At 41.9% G+C, this 14,889-nt stretch overlaps 1 protein-coding gene across 2 annotated transcripts in view; it reads left to right on the top strand.

Annotated features, from left to right (window-relative positions):
• The window catches only part of cacng3b (calcium channel, voltage-dependent, gamma subunit 3b), a 39,286-nt gene continuing 24,397 nt past the window's right edge, over nt 1-14,889 (top strand). Inside the window, exons 1-2 of one of the 2 annotated variants that reach the window (XM_004560720.4) lie at nt 1-1,065; nt 1,149-1,957. In XM_004560720.4, coding sequence (XP_004560777.1) covers nt 1,741-1,957 — 217 coding nt within the window. In that variant the 5' untranslated portion in view covers nt 1-1,065; nt 1,149-1,740. Of the gene's footprint in view, nt 1,958-14,889 lie in introns of both variants that reach the window. The other variant, XM_076883029.1, reaches the window with a different exon arrangement.

Raw genomic sequence — 14,889 nt, 5'->3', positions numbered from 1 at the left:
CAGGGACAGCAAGCCACAAAACTACACGCAACCCTGCCTTTGAACACATGCAGTTCGTTTTATTGTGCTATCACAACTTATTCCCTTTTATTCTTCGTGTGTGTGTGTGTGTGTGTGTGTGTGTGTGTGTGTGTGTGTGTGTGTGTGTGTGTGTGTGTGTGTGTGTGTGTGTGTATAGACAGCTCAATATCTACTCACAGTGAAACGTGGTCAAATCAAAGTCCAGCGTGCTCTGATCTGTCCTGATCACCGCTGTATGTGTGGCACTAATGACCTGCCATACATACCCTCTGTTAACTCTCTACTGCGGGGTCTATTCTGCTACCCAGCCGGGTCGCGCAGACGTGGGAATACTTTTCAACCAGTGTGTGTTTGTGTTTCAAGTGAAACTGGCTTGGCTTTATAGAGAAGGTGGTGGGCGGGACTTGCAGCAGTGAAGGCACACTATTAGCTCCCGAAGGGCTCTTTCACCGGGGAACCCAATCCCAGCCGACTGCCTCTGCCTCGGGCGGAGTTTGAGGAGACCCGCGGTTAATTTTAGTTTGTGTTGGTTGGACGGAGAGGAGGAGGAGGAGGAAGAAGAAGAGGACGACGAAGTGGAGGAGGCGACGGCTGTCTTCTTCTTGTTGTTGTTTTTATTTTTTATTATTTGTCGCCTACCAGCAGGCACGTTTCTTGGGAGCAAACGCAAGCGGGTGTAACTGTCGTCGGCCGGTGTGTCCCGGTTGCGGTTCTACACTGACTTCTATGGAGGATAAATCTGATTAATCCTTTCTTGTTGTGCTTATTGGACCAATTTAACTTGTATAGAGCATTTCACCGGATACGGTTTGGACTAGTGTCTAAATCCCGGACATTGGTCATCCAGGGAGATAAAACATGTCACTGTGTCAACAGCTGGAGCGGAAAACACGCGATGGATGTCGGTCAGTCTCCGCTTTGTAGATAACACATGGTCTTTATTCACCATTCTTGTATTCATTCATTCATTCACTGGACGGGGAGGTGAACAGACGCTGGCCTGCTGTCAGAGACACTGTGGGAAGAGGAGAACCGGTCACAGCGGTGAGTGATGCTTTAGTACAGATTCACGCTGCGGGGGTGACATCGCTACAGACAAAATGATCCCCTGTTTTGCTGTTTTAAAGATGGAGTCCCCCTACACAGACCCTGGCTGTTAATGCTTCACAGATTAATAAGTTAAGAAGGAAAGCAGGAGAGGCGAAGACAAGAAGCTCTCCCCTAACCCCGGGACGAATAACACGGCAGGATGCGTTACCGCCGTTAACTTCCACTCTGAGTGTGGGCAGTGCCAGCAGTTGGGGACGACCGTTGGCCGTTAATCCTACGCTGTGTGGGTGCGTGCACGCGCCTCTGTATGTGGATGGTGATGGTGAGAACCGGTTTTTGATGCGCGAGAAAGTGACGTGCCGCTCTCCTACCTTCCCGCCCTTTGCCACGAGCCTCAAGTCAACTCAGCGAACCAGGCAGCCGGGTCCAGCTTCATTTCTCTCTCCATAGCCTCCTCACAAACTCGCCACCTTTACCTACCTTCCCCGTGTTGTTGTTGTTGTTATTGCTCTTATTATTTATTTGAGCGCGTGTCCCTCACTCTGACTCTCCAAGTCTCGCGGGATATAAAGGAAATAAAAGGGGTGAATCTAAAAGAGCGGAGGGGAAAAGGAAAGGAAACACACACACACACACGAAAACAGATTAAGACGAACAGGAGCCGCATATATGAAGATGCTGATGTGTGACCGCGGCGTCCAGATGCTCGTGACGACGGTGGGCGCGTTCGCCGCCTTCAGCCTCATGACCATCGCCGTCGGTACCGACTACTGGCTGTACTCGCGCGGGGTGTGCCGCGTGAAGAGCAGCGGCGACAACGACACGAGCCGCAAGAACGAGGAGGTGATGACGCACTCCGGCCTCTGGCGAACCTGCTGTCTGGAAGGTACGTGATCAGTCTGACTGGCTGCCTGTCTGTCTCTCCTCTCTCTGCTTCTGGCCGGCGCGTGTGTGTGTTTGTGTGTGTGAGTGCTCGTGCGTGTAGCTGTTTCCACACGCACACGCCCTGTCTCCCCTACTGTCTGCCTTTTAATACCAGAGGAGGTTTGTGTGTTTGCCTATGAGAGTGTGACAGCAGCCTATAATCCCTGTAACTCACTTCTTAAGCTGCTCTTCTCGACTTCACCCTCCACCGCAGAATAGATCGCAACTGAGTAGATGTGGCTGTCATCACGCTGCATAGCTCTGGGTAGAAATAAAGCACTAACAGGGCAAACAGAGCGTTATTAGCCAGGCATCTGCACCACTACCATGAACCAGGCATGTGCACCCTGGCACCACCACAGTAATGATGGGAAAGGTTTTTCCTTTGAAGGTGGATTGCACTGTTGTTCCAGGTTGGAGGAAAAAAAGAAGAAGCTTGTTTTGGCCTGAATGGCGCTGGAACTGGGTGTGAATTTCGCAAGCACCTGTTGATTATGGAACCAAAGGCAATGGTGGTTCACTGAATTCTTGCCAGAGAGTTTAGGCATAGGCTCTCAGTCATCCAGGTCATTCGGGAGTATTGAAAGAAAGTGATTGGATTTCTAAATTTCATGAAAATGTTTCACCTTTCAGTTCTGGTTCAGCCCAGAGCCCTTGAGTAAGTCAGAGTCCTATCAGCCGGGTGTTGTAGCATTGAAATAGTTTCTGCAAGTGCTTAGCTGGCAGTTGGACTGTGTGCTAATAACATACAGCATTGTTTTTAACTCCTCAAACTGTGCTTCTGTAACTCTGTGACGAAGCTAGCGTGGAGATGACGCCACTCTTCCATTCAATGGCTCTGGATCATTCCAAGTACAAGTTAAGTAACATGAAATATGCTGTGCAGTGGGGAGTGCTCAGATCTCTACACTGCAGAAACCAAAGAGCCACTCCATAAACTCACCACAAAACATAGAAGAGCCACCCTGACAGGACAAGACTCAGCTGTACATCTGCATCTAAAGGACAAAGGTCACTCTTTTGAGGATGCCAATATTCACATTATGGACAGAGAAGACAGATTGTTTAAAAGAGGAGTGAGACAGGCCATCTATGTCTACTGTGAACAACCATCCTTGAACAGAGGGGCACACCAAGCATTGAAGAGAAGTTGGTCTTTCCACTGAATCCAGACTTCTTGACTCTTATATGTAGAGCAGGGTGGTCCAACTCCAGTCCTCGAGAGCTACCGTCCTGCAGCTTTTAGACACATCCTTGTTCCGACACACCTGAATCAAATGAATGGCTTGTTATCAGGCCTTTGCCAAATTTGATGGCATGCTGAAGAGGTAATCCAACCATTTGATTCAGCTGTGTTGGAGTAGGGATGCATCAAAACTTCATGGCGGTGCAGTGAACTTTACAATTCACAAGCAATCTACATTTAGATAATGGGGAACTCCCAACACTCCAAAAGCCAGATAAACATATTTCCCATTCGACAAAACACAGGAGGAGTAATGTCAGTGACGATCAGCTACTACATCACTGAAACAGAAGTCAGATGACTCTTCTTTGTGTGACACTGACCAACATTTGACTGATGTAACAGTATCACACAAATTCATATTGAACATTTAGATATCAGCGGTTTAAATAGGCTGTTTTTTTTCCTTGTGCGAGTAAAGTGCACAGAATACGGGACGGCAAGCAAGGCTAACAGCTGTTGTGTTCACTGTAGCTGGTTTACATGAGTGCCAACATGGTAATGGTAATAAGTGCAGAGTGTTTGTTTGTGTGTGTTATCTTACATGTTTCCCTCACTTGTCCAAGGTAAATTTCCCCAGAGACAACAATGGCTAATCTAATCTAACATCTGATCTAACTTCGTTATCAGCTGGAAGAATTGACAATGTCTTGAAAAAGTTTTGGTTCCAAGAATGTGACTCAGACCTTGTTATTGCCCAAAATCAGATGAAGTCAGCTAGGCCTTTAACATCTAGTCTATCATATTTGATGTATGGGTTTTTGAGACTTCTACATCAGTGTGACTGTTTTTTCTCACTGAAAAAAACATAATAAATTGTACAATACGTTTAAGGAAATTAATTGCCCAAAAAATGTAAAAAGCCAGATGTAGTAAATATGATTCAAATTAAAATTCATATACATCACCCCCGCTGCTTCTTACTTTTTCAAGTCCTTATTTGCAGCATTTCTCCCTTTAAAAACTGAGTGATTTTCTTGTTAATTTGGACTTTTTCTAGAAACTCTCAAGGCATTTGGCTGCACATCCATCGTATTTAGCACCACACAGAAGAGTGTGCCTTGATCACAGGGTTTGATTGGCTCTCTAAAGCCTTTTGGCTGTATGGATTGGCTCTTACATAGTTATTTTCTACTGAATTTGAGCACTCAAAGCTTTTTTTAATAAAGCCTCATTCACCCATTCATGCAAGTGCTTTTTCTATGCCTAAGCAGTTTTAACCTAACGTTCACATAGGCCAACAGTCTGATGGATGCATCAGAGGCAACTCGGGGTTCAGCATCTTGCCCAACGATACTTCTGACATGCAGGTTGGAGCAGCCTGGGATTGACCCACCAGTGTTCCAATTAATAGACAACTGAAGTGAACATAAAAAGGAAAAATCTAAAACTTGAACAAGATAGAGGACTTTGACACTGTCAACACGTCAAAGTGTGTGTGTGGGCGGGGGGGTGTTACAGCGCCAGATGGTGCAGGTATGCTGCTGTACGTTTATGCACACAGCAACACGCACATGTTATTGAATGAATAAACAGACAAATTCCAGGATATTCCCAATCCTCCACATAGGCACAGCTGTGGGAGCAGGATGCCAAGTTAACACAATGTCAGTGCATTCACACACACAGGCTCAGACAACGAAACATCATTTGCACATATACTCCTTCATGCACGCCTTTAACAACTGCTTTACTTAAGTGAAGAAGCTCTCTTATCTCTTTTGTCATTCTGTCCATCTTATATCCACTTAGCACAGTGGTAACACACTGGTAGCCATGCTTTTATAATTCATAGCTGCCCCATAAGCTGACAGGAAGCGGATGTGTGTATTAGCAACCTGTACTGTGTCCGACAACAGGGAGGGTGTGAGTGACTTAGACAGTAACTACAGACAAGTAGTGAAGCCTCATATATGCAGTGTTCTTACAGTGGAGGTGAACACACAGAGCAGTTACACATGCATGATGTGCAGCATTTACAGTTTTATTTAGCAGTGAAAATGGGCACCAAGGCAAAAAGAGACCTTAATTGAAAGAAATATTTACTTTAAGGCAATAATTAGCATATAAGTAGTAGCGAGCAGGTGGTCTTATTCTAAAGTTTTCACTGATTTTTAAATACAACTAACTAGGCGTAAAAGCGCCTGCACATGCACGTATTCTCTGCTTCTAAATGGAACCTGTTTTGCTTTTATTTTGTGTCACATACATTATTACAGTGATGGATGCTCATTTTAAACCTGTCCAGTGGTTCAAATAATGAGGTCAGCATGTGTATAATTAATCCCCATCTTAAGCTGCCTGAAAAAAAGTTAAAAGACTAGGCCTTTTTCTGCATATAGCAAGAATTCTTGAATGGTATAGTTTTGTTTGCCTTGATTTCAGATGCACTGTATTTGTTAAAAAAATAATATCCCAGCTCTTCATTGCTAAATTATAAATTAAGATTCAGGACAGTGCTTCGGTAATGCGGCCTCAATGCAAGGCATCAGCAAACTGCAATTTTAGATAAGCAAACAACTAAAAGGAAAGCCCAAAAGAAAAGAGCAGGGAAATAGCATAATAAGCATTAACATTTAACAACAACAGAGTTCATAAAGTGAGTTCTAGAGGAATTTTTAATGGGCTGCTTGTAATTTAGCACACAGGAATGTAGAGTTCTTATAGAATTTAAATAACAGGGATGTTTTCCAGATTCTGGCATAAATACTAAGGCCTGTAATAGGATGAATATTTACGTGCACTTGCTAATACCAGATGTTAACAGGGACCAGCAGTGTGTGGTGACGTTGGGATTTCTCTAAAGAGGTGCTGCGATAGAATAAATGAGCACAAGAAAAACTCCTTTAGAGAACAGACAAAACATGAATGAAGAGAAACCACAGTGCACATGAATGAAGCGGGGGAGAGGGGTGGAGAAGAGCAGCAAGTGAAAAGTGATGGATGAGCTGCGCGTGCCCTCAGTTTCAGGTGAATCTCTCGGGAGTTTGTGGGACCACAACGTGGATTTAGATGATCACTCGGTTACAGAATGAAGGAATAGGGTTTTAAACAGAGACAGAGGTAGCAGTGATCGCTCAGGTGGCTGCAGGAAGGAGGAGAGAAGGTTTAAAGATGCAGGTGGGGGTTGAGAATTGAAGGACAGAGTGAAAAGGAGGTCACAGTATAGGGAGATAAGCATTAATTAAATATGTGGGGTGTTTGACCATGTCTAGGATAAAAGCAATCACCTGACTGAGAGGGACAGCGGTAAAGACAGAGGAGGTAAGAGGAATCGTTAAGGAGGGTAACACTGAGAGAAGGGGACAGGTATATAAAAGAGAAAGAAGCAAGATTTCTCTTGAGAGGACATGACCAAAAAAGACAAAGGAAAAGGGGAGGTGTATATTTTATGATTTATATTTTAATATCTATCCAGACATTTTTAGAGTTTGTATTTTTAAACCAAAAAAACCTTCATATGTGTCCTTTATAAGAAAAGTCAACTACTTTTGCATGTTCCCATTATTTGCTTATGTCCTGGAAGCTCCATTTACAGGGGGAGGGGAGTGGGTATGCAAGATCATCAGGCTCTTGTGCAGTGCTCTGCAGCTTAATGCAGATGGTTTTACATGTAAATTGGTGCTGCACAAGAACTTGAAATGTATTTTGGATTGAATAACTGGTTTGCATAGTTGTGGAGAAAGTATTTTTGTTCGTTACGAACAGTAATATATACTAATACTCGTACTAAACAGCAGTATTAGCATCAAAATATTAAATACAAAGAATAGCCCAACTGATCGGTCAACAGGACGATATTATTGCGAGAAATATAACTCTTTGCCCAAAAAATGCGCATCAAGAAAATAACTTTCATTTATCCTCCAATAAATGAAAATTTAAAAAGTATAGAAGAAAAGGGAGAACGACACTTAAGCCATGTTATGAATGTTGACATTGCATACTTTGTCCACTAGAGCGCACTGTGCAACCTCCCTGTTTGCAACATACATGTTACAACGAACGTCACAAACACAACAACCAGCTGATCAAGCAAAGTCGGGTGTATACACATAATCTATGACTTGCCACAATAGAATATTCTTTTTAAACTGCACTCTTATGTTATCTTAGGAAGGACTCATAAATGCATGACAATTATTAGGGAAATCGTTTTTCTTCTTTTTTTATCTGCTCGAAAGAAAAAAATATCAGTCGATATATCAGATTTTTAAATGACCAAATATCTGTATGGTATTGGTCTTAGAAATCCAACTCTCGGGCTCTCCTTTAAAGTTTAATTCATGGTCTCACAAATGTTTCTGTCTGCCTACACATTTCAGTTTGGAGAGGGGTTTTCACCCACTGCAAATGTGCTCCCATGCAATCTGAAAAAATCCTAACTAATAAATTTAAATTGACAAAATAATAATTACCTTATGCTGACTGTTAGTAATTAAATGTAGAAGAGAAGTTGCTCAATATCTCAGGGGCTGATGTCACCATGTTCCCCCTTTTAGACACACCCCTGTGTATAGGAAAACTGTAGCGTGTGGTCAAAATTTTCTCCTTTTATTCACAATGTTGCTGTTAAAACCGCAGTCCTTGATCCATAAAGAGACCCACATGCAGGAGGAAATTTACAGTTTCCTCCTGCATGTGGGAATTTTAAAAGATGGTAGAAGAAAGAGCTGGAAAGAGAAGAAAGCCAGATGTGGCGATGTGCAGGATAAAAGCAACATCTTAGAGAGACAGACATCATCGGGAAACAGATATTTAATCACAGCTGTGATGGAATTAATAGCACAAAAGGAGAGTTTGTACACAGCTGAAAAGCTTGGAAGAGAATGTAAAATAAAGGCTCCAGGGCTTAAAAGGAAGGAGGGTTTCAGACAGACCCGCAGGACATTTTGCTGTGTTTCTAAAGAAGGTATCAAGGGAGGGGGATAATAAGGGTAGGTAGGCTAAAGGATGAAGGGAGGAGATTTAGTAGAAGATGAAAAGTTTTACTGCATCTGGAAAGTAAAAATGATAAATCAGAGAATGTCGGGAGAGATGGACTGAAGGAAGATAGCAATTGTGCCAGTAGCTACAGGGAAGGAGGTGTAATAGAGATGCAGTTAGAAGGGGAAAAAAAACAAAACAGATTTTTGCCAAATTCCCAAGGTCAGACCTTGCAATGCTTAAGAAAAGCAAAATCTGAGATTCTACAGACCTCAGTTAGTATGTTAAATTTCAAACCAAACACAGCATATCAGCACGAACGCCTACCACTAAATGTAAGCATGGTGGTGAAGACATGGTGATTCAAGCTTTTTTTGCAGCCACAGGACACTTCGAAGTCATCGATTGGACCATGAACTCTTCTGTATACCAAAGTATTTTAGAGTCAAATGTGAGGCGACCTGTCTGACAGCTAAAGCTTGGGCAAAACTGGGTCATGCAACAAGACAGTGAGCCAAAGCACGGCAACAAATCTGCAACAGAATGGCTGAAAAAGAGAAGAATCAAGGTGTTGCAGGAGGCCAGTCAAAGTCCGGACCTCAACCTATTTGAAATGCAATCGTGAGACTTTAAGAGAACTGTGCATAAACGAATGCCTGCAAATCTCATTGAACTGAAGCAACGCGATAAAACAGAGCGGGGCAAAAGTCTTCCACAGAGATGTGAGAGAATGATGAAGTCATACAGAAAATCCTTACGCTGAATAACTTACTTCTGCTAAAAGCTATTGAATTATAGAGTCTTAGTTTTTACACCCACTGCTTTTGTATTTTGCCGCATTTTTAGGAGTAGGAGCTTCAAATTGATACATTTGGTGTATCGACTATTTTGAATCTCAGTGACCTAAACCTTAAGGTCAAAGTTCAAGTTTTCTGAAAATCTTGCGAATGCAATAATTTGAGAACAAGGCGACATGGGATTTGTAAATTGTAAAATACTATAGGTGTGTCGACTTGGAAGCTGAGTGTTTTTCATTGAGTCACGATATGTAAATCCTTAGAATTGACAGGGGATGGGTCTTTTTTGGTCTTTAACCATGACTCTAAGTCTAGCATGCATATATTTTTCTTTCATTACATGTCATACGTATAGAAAAATCTTCTTTTTAATGTTTATACTTAACCAAGCCTTCTTATTTTCATATCAGAACTGATGTGTGTAATTGCATGACACTGTTTTAATAATAATAATAATAATGTATAATTTATTGATCCTTTATTGATTCCCCCGTGGGGAAATTCCTCTCTGCATTTAACCCATTCACTCTGTGAAGCAGTTGGCAGCCATTGGGCACCCGGGGAGCAGTTTTAGACCACACGGTGTCTCCAGCCTCATGGCAGCAGTTTGTTTCAGGGCAGCTGAACAACAACCTCTGAAAGGACTCAAGCCAGGCTCCAAAATCTCGAGGAAAGTCTTCACAGAAGAGCAGAAGCTGTTGTGGCAGCACATTAATGGTCCTGGATTTAAAATGAGACATAACAATAACATGTGAGTGTAATGTTTGCTAGCTGCGTGGAGGGAATCCTGAAACAGCCATGTATGAAAGCGATAACAGATAAGAGGGAAAACTGGAATGGGATGAATTAATGTTTTGTGAATGTGAGAGAAAACTAGGTAGAGTGAAGGAGGAGCGGTGAGAAGATTTGAAACATGAACAGAGAGATGTTTTCGGGGGGGGGGGGGGGCTTTGCTGTTTGAGTAGGGACAGACTGAGAGAAGGGGGGAAGAAGAGAGAGATAGAGAAGAGGTGTGCAACCGAGCAGAACCTGCCTCGTTCTCTTTCATCAGCCATCACCGTGGAAACTAGCCTCCTCCTCCTCCTCTTTCCCTCCCAGCTTCTCTTTCCTTCGCCTGCAAAAAGGTAATCAGAGAGAGCGAGAGAGGCAGAGGCACAGAGAGAAGGAGGAAGAGAGAGAGAAAGAAAGCGGCACAGTCACCCAGACTGAGCTGTCAGAGGCGCTCCGAGGAAACAAGCAGTCCAATTTGCTCTGCTTTTCAACTTTCTTTCCTGTCCGTTGCTCACTCCCTCCTCCTCTGTTATCTAGTTGACAAAACCATTTAAATTGTGAGTGCGTGTGTTCGTGGACACGTGTGGCCAGGTTTACACAGACCACTTACATGCAGATTTTGGATCACATGCCAACTCATTGGGGTCAGCTTGCTTGGGACAAAGGCTGTCCTCCCCATAGAAACTACAAAAATGGTTATCTGTCAGATGTCTAACAAAAAAAAGACCTATGTTTGCATTTTAAAATGTTTTATGATCGTAGAGAATCAAAGGGATAAGAGCTTTCCTATTGTGAAATACAAATCTAGGTATGAGGTTAGCCAGTAGTCATTCATGTATTCTGTTCAAACTACTGTGACTTTCCTTCATGCTGAGCCGTGGAGCTGACATGTTTGGCAGAAAATTTACTCATTTTGTCGGTTGGATTGCCATGCTACTCTTGGGATGGACCGTAATCGCTTTGATGGTCCCCTGACTTTCCATCTAGTGCCAAAATCAGGTCACAGATTTTGTCCAAAAGTAGCATGCTAGCTCACTAAACTCCGACAGTAAGCATAATGAACAGTAACGTGGCTGTAGATACTATCCAAAAAGGATCATATGAATTACATTTTTTGTATCCCAAATAGTTTTAACTACACTGGCAATCTAAAAAAGCTAAATTATTTCAGTTATTTGACCATTTTTGGTTGGATTTGAGGAGTTCCAGTTAGCCACATTTGCACCATAATCAAAGTCATGTTACTGTATTGGGTCTTAAGCTTTTTTTTGTCTTGTTCGCATTTAGATACTGGAAAAATGAATGGCACCCTGTTTTTGTTTTAATTAATCACTTGTGCTTCAATCACACAGGCCTAGAGACCAATCATCAACCTCCTGGCAACCACTGGTTGCTAGGGGAAAACAATATATTCCTTTCCTGGTTGGTTGGTGGTTGCTGAAGGTTCCTGGCTGTGTCCTGTCTTGCATTTCTGCTGCAACCAGGCACTGCTTTTTGTTTGAGGGCAAACAGTCTGGTTTCCTTCACACTTTCCCGGTTGCCTATACCTCTTTGTTACCAGTTTCACCTAGAGACTGCCACCAACCTCCAGAACCACTTTTCAACCAGTCAGACACACCAGGAATATATATTTTTCCCTAGTGAGTGGTCGTTTTCAAGTTTCAAAGCGTGGGTGACAGGGGTCTTGACTGATGCCCCATTCCCACAGCAATCGTTGCTAACGATATATAACTGTAGCCATTAATCAAGCCATTGATATTGCTTAAAGTTTTAAGTCATAGCGTCAAAATGGCAAAATCTAGAATTCGTTATCTTGAGGCTGAATTTCAAAGGCTCTGAAGTTTGTTCAAATAGTGAACATCTAATCTAAATCAGCAACTTGTCTCACACGTGGTGCAGTGTCAGCAGTTTTTAAAACTAGACACCTTTCCAAAAGTTGAGCTACGCAATTGTTCTTTTGGTAGTAATATATGGTGTAACCTCACTATATACATTAACACAAGGATGACACCTCTAGGAAATAAAATGTGCTAGACTGTAAGTGTATGTAATTTGCTCGTCATGGATGCAATAGCTACTTTTAATGCCAGCGTACATCCTTTACAAATTCTTTTCTAATTTTCTTCTGCTTTTGAAATAAGCCTGAAGTCCAGTATTATTCCAGACATTATGACTTTCTCCACCTGCCATTTGCTGTCTGAAGAGTCACCACAAATGCCCTTCCTTTCCACTCACCTGCATTCGCCTCATTAATGAGGCCCTGCAGTATTCATACTACCTCAGCTCACCATGTCTCACTTGCCTGTTTGTTAATCTGTGCCTTGTAGCATCCTGGCTTCCCGTTTGGGTTTTTTTTTTTACATTGTATTGTGTTTAAAAAATAATAATAACCTTGCCTGTGGTTTAGATTCACCGGATGCTTCCAAGTAAAGCTCACTTCTTGTTTTTAATCACCCATTTCACAAGTTCTGCTTTAGTTTGAACTGAAATGCAGACATATCCCCTGACCCTGACTACAAAATATTTTCCTTGCCTTGCTTTTCTTAACAGTTCTTACAATAGACTGTGTATGAAACAGTAATGTATCTGCAGTTTGAAAGGGTAAGGGCAGTGCAGGTGTGCCTTAAGTGACCTTTCTGTGAATTGCAATGTATGCAGGTTAGGAAAATGACACTTTTAGGCCTCTGTAAGCACTTTCCTGATTATGTCAATCACATCTTAGTGAATGCAACAGGATGTTAATGGTCCCCATTAGAGTCAAAAATGACATATTTTAGATTGTATTTTAAGGCAGGCCTAGCTTGTTGCTGACACAATTTATCATTCACATTAAATTCAATTAGTTTTATTTGTATAGTGCAAATCACAACTACAGTCACCTCAAGGCGCCTTGTGGTACGGTGCTATTGGGTCTTTAAGATAAGATGTCAACACTGTTGCTGCAGCATTTTTGATCAACCAAAGGCTTTTCAGGGAATTTTAGGACAGTTTTTCACCAGCTTCGGCTTTTTTCTGCCTGTTAAATAATTGTGTACAAATGTGCTTTTCTACTCAACACTTGTATGGATTGTGTTATTTAAGTTATCTGTGCTTTATTGTGGGGATCTCGTACACTGAGTTTTAGTCTTTTAGTGGGTGGCCAACTTCAGTGTTGGACTCTTCTGTGAATACAGGGTTTGTGCGTGGGTGAGAGTTGGATCAAGGACAAACATCCACCTTGTGGCTCATTTGTCACAGTCATGGGGTTACGCAGACTTGTTGTTTGTATGCGTCCCCTTTTTTAACCTTGTTTTGAGGCACAAAATTTTTATTTATTTAGGAGTGGATTATGTTCAATGTTCAGTATATTTTATTTCACAAGAACTAGACTGATACGGCATTGAATAGCTGTATTTTAATTAAAGCATTAAAATGTCCGATGCTTTGATTTGCAAATGAGATAATTTGACAATTTAACTCAGTAACTATTATAAATAATTCTCAGGTGTGTGTGTGTGTGTGTGTGTGTGTGTGTGTGTGTGTGTCCATCTTAACAGCTCTATCTGTAACATGCTGATATTCTCCAGAGTTTTTTTTAAGGTATCAATTATTTTTACAGTGTGTATTAAAGAATGCGTGGTATACAAGGGGGGGGTGCAGGTTTGCGCTTATGTTCATATGTTTTATGCATAAGTGACAACAGTTGCATGCTGGGCCCTGTAGGAGAAACTCAACCACATGACTCAGATAAAACACACAAAGACGCACACACAGGCAGACAATCATGCATACTCTGAACTCTCATTCCTGTTTGTGTCCCATAATGCTTTGCTGTGGCTGTGCCTGCAGCTGCCCTCGAGCAACTGTGACCTTTGTGAGGGAAATGCCTCCTGATAGATGCTCCCACTACGCATGTGTGTGTCTCCATGTTCTCTTCTTTTTTGTTTGTGTGTGTCTGTGATCATTACCGTGCTGTTTATTAGACTGAAAAAACAATAACCAACAGCAAATTTGAAAACATGCAGTCTCCTCCATGCACTTACACTTGACTGCCCAAGCACACACGTGCACGACTTCACAGATTAGCTCGCGTGCCAGTGTCCCCGTGTTCAGATTGATGTCTGTAGCTGCTTATGATAAAAAAAAAATGATTATCTGTGTGTGAAATTGATAAAATAGCCAACTGGACTGGGGCCAGTCTACTGAATTTTATCCCACTGTCCTCAGACCTCAAAACAACCCAACTCTCCTTCTTTACTATAATGAAATTAAGCTTTTGGAAGGCAACTATTGTAGGAACATAACACCTTGTACGTAGTAGCAAATAACACCGAGAAGACCTGGCACTCTTTTCTGCTTCCCCACATTAATATAACTGCTGGAGATACAATATAACACTTGCATGAGCAATAATTGATCCAGTGTACCATCGTCAGTGCACGTACGAACTTTTCAAGCATACTAAGTAGTCCCATTATTTTAGGAGCCCCATCTAATAAAGAAAAGTAATATCCAGCTGGCAAAGGATATAATTTCACTTGTGGTATGCAGGGAAAGGATAAATGAAAGTGCTCTTTAGGAATGAGGGAAATGGTTGCCTGCTGGAGTCCCAGAAAGGTGGCCTCAGCTGTGGTTTCGTCCTGAAAAGAGATATTTATTAAAAGGCTGTCATCCAAACGCCTTCGTGGAAAGATTTGGATGTGTGCCGGCTTGAGTAAAATCTCATGAATAGGAAAACACTTAAAGAAATGAGATGTATGTCACATTAAAAAAAATAAAAAATAATAGCGCACTCTCCTTACATAGTGAGACAAATGTGTGGCTCTATTTTAATGATCTTATTAATCTTCTGTAACTGAGACGGAAAGATTTTCTTTCTTCTAAGCCAATTTGTTAAGCCTGAACTGAGGGGCTTTAATTTAAGCAGCCACCTGAGAGCCTCACATTGGATTTTTCTTTAAACGCCACACACCTTTGTTCATTTCCACTGTTTGTTTTATGATTTTTTTAAATGTTTTACAAATGTGTCATGGTGCAGATTTGAATGTTTTGTTTTTTGGCCACAGTGAATAGCTTATTAGCTTATTAACTTTTTTTGCTTCTGCTTGGCGATACTCAAACAGACCACTTCAACAGTATTAACCGTGCAGGTTAAACTTTAGGACTACAGCAGTA

The sequence above is a fragment of the Maylandia zebra genome, linkage group LG4, assembly GCF_041146795.1.
Source record: "Maylandia zebra isolate NMK-2024a linkage group LG4, Mzebra_GT3a, whole genome shotgun sequence".
NCBI lineage: Eukaryota > Metazoa > Chordata > Actinopteri > Cichliformes > Cichlidae > Maylandia > Maylandia zebra.
The sequence above is the reverse complement of the archived record's forward strand: the minus strand, read 5'-3'. Positions and strand labels throughout refer to the sequence as shown.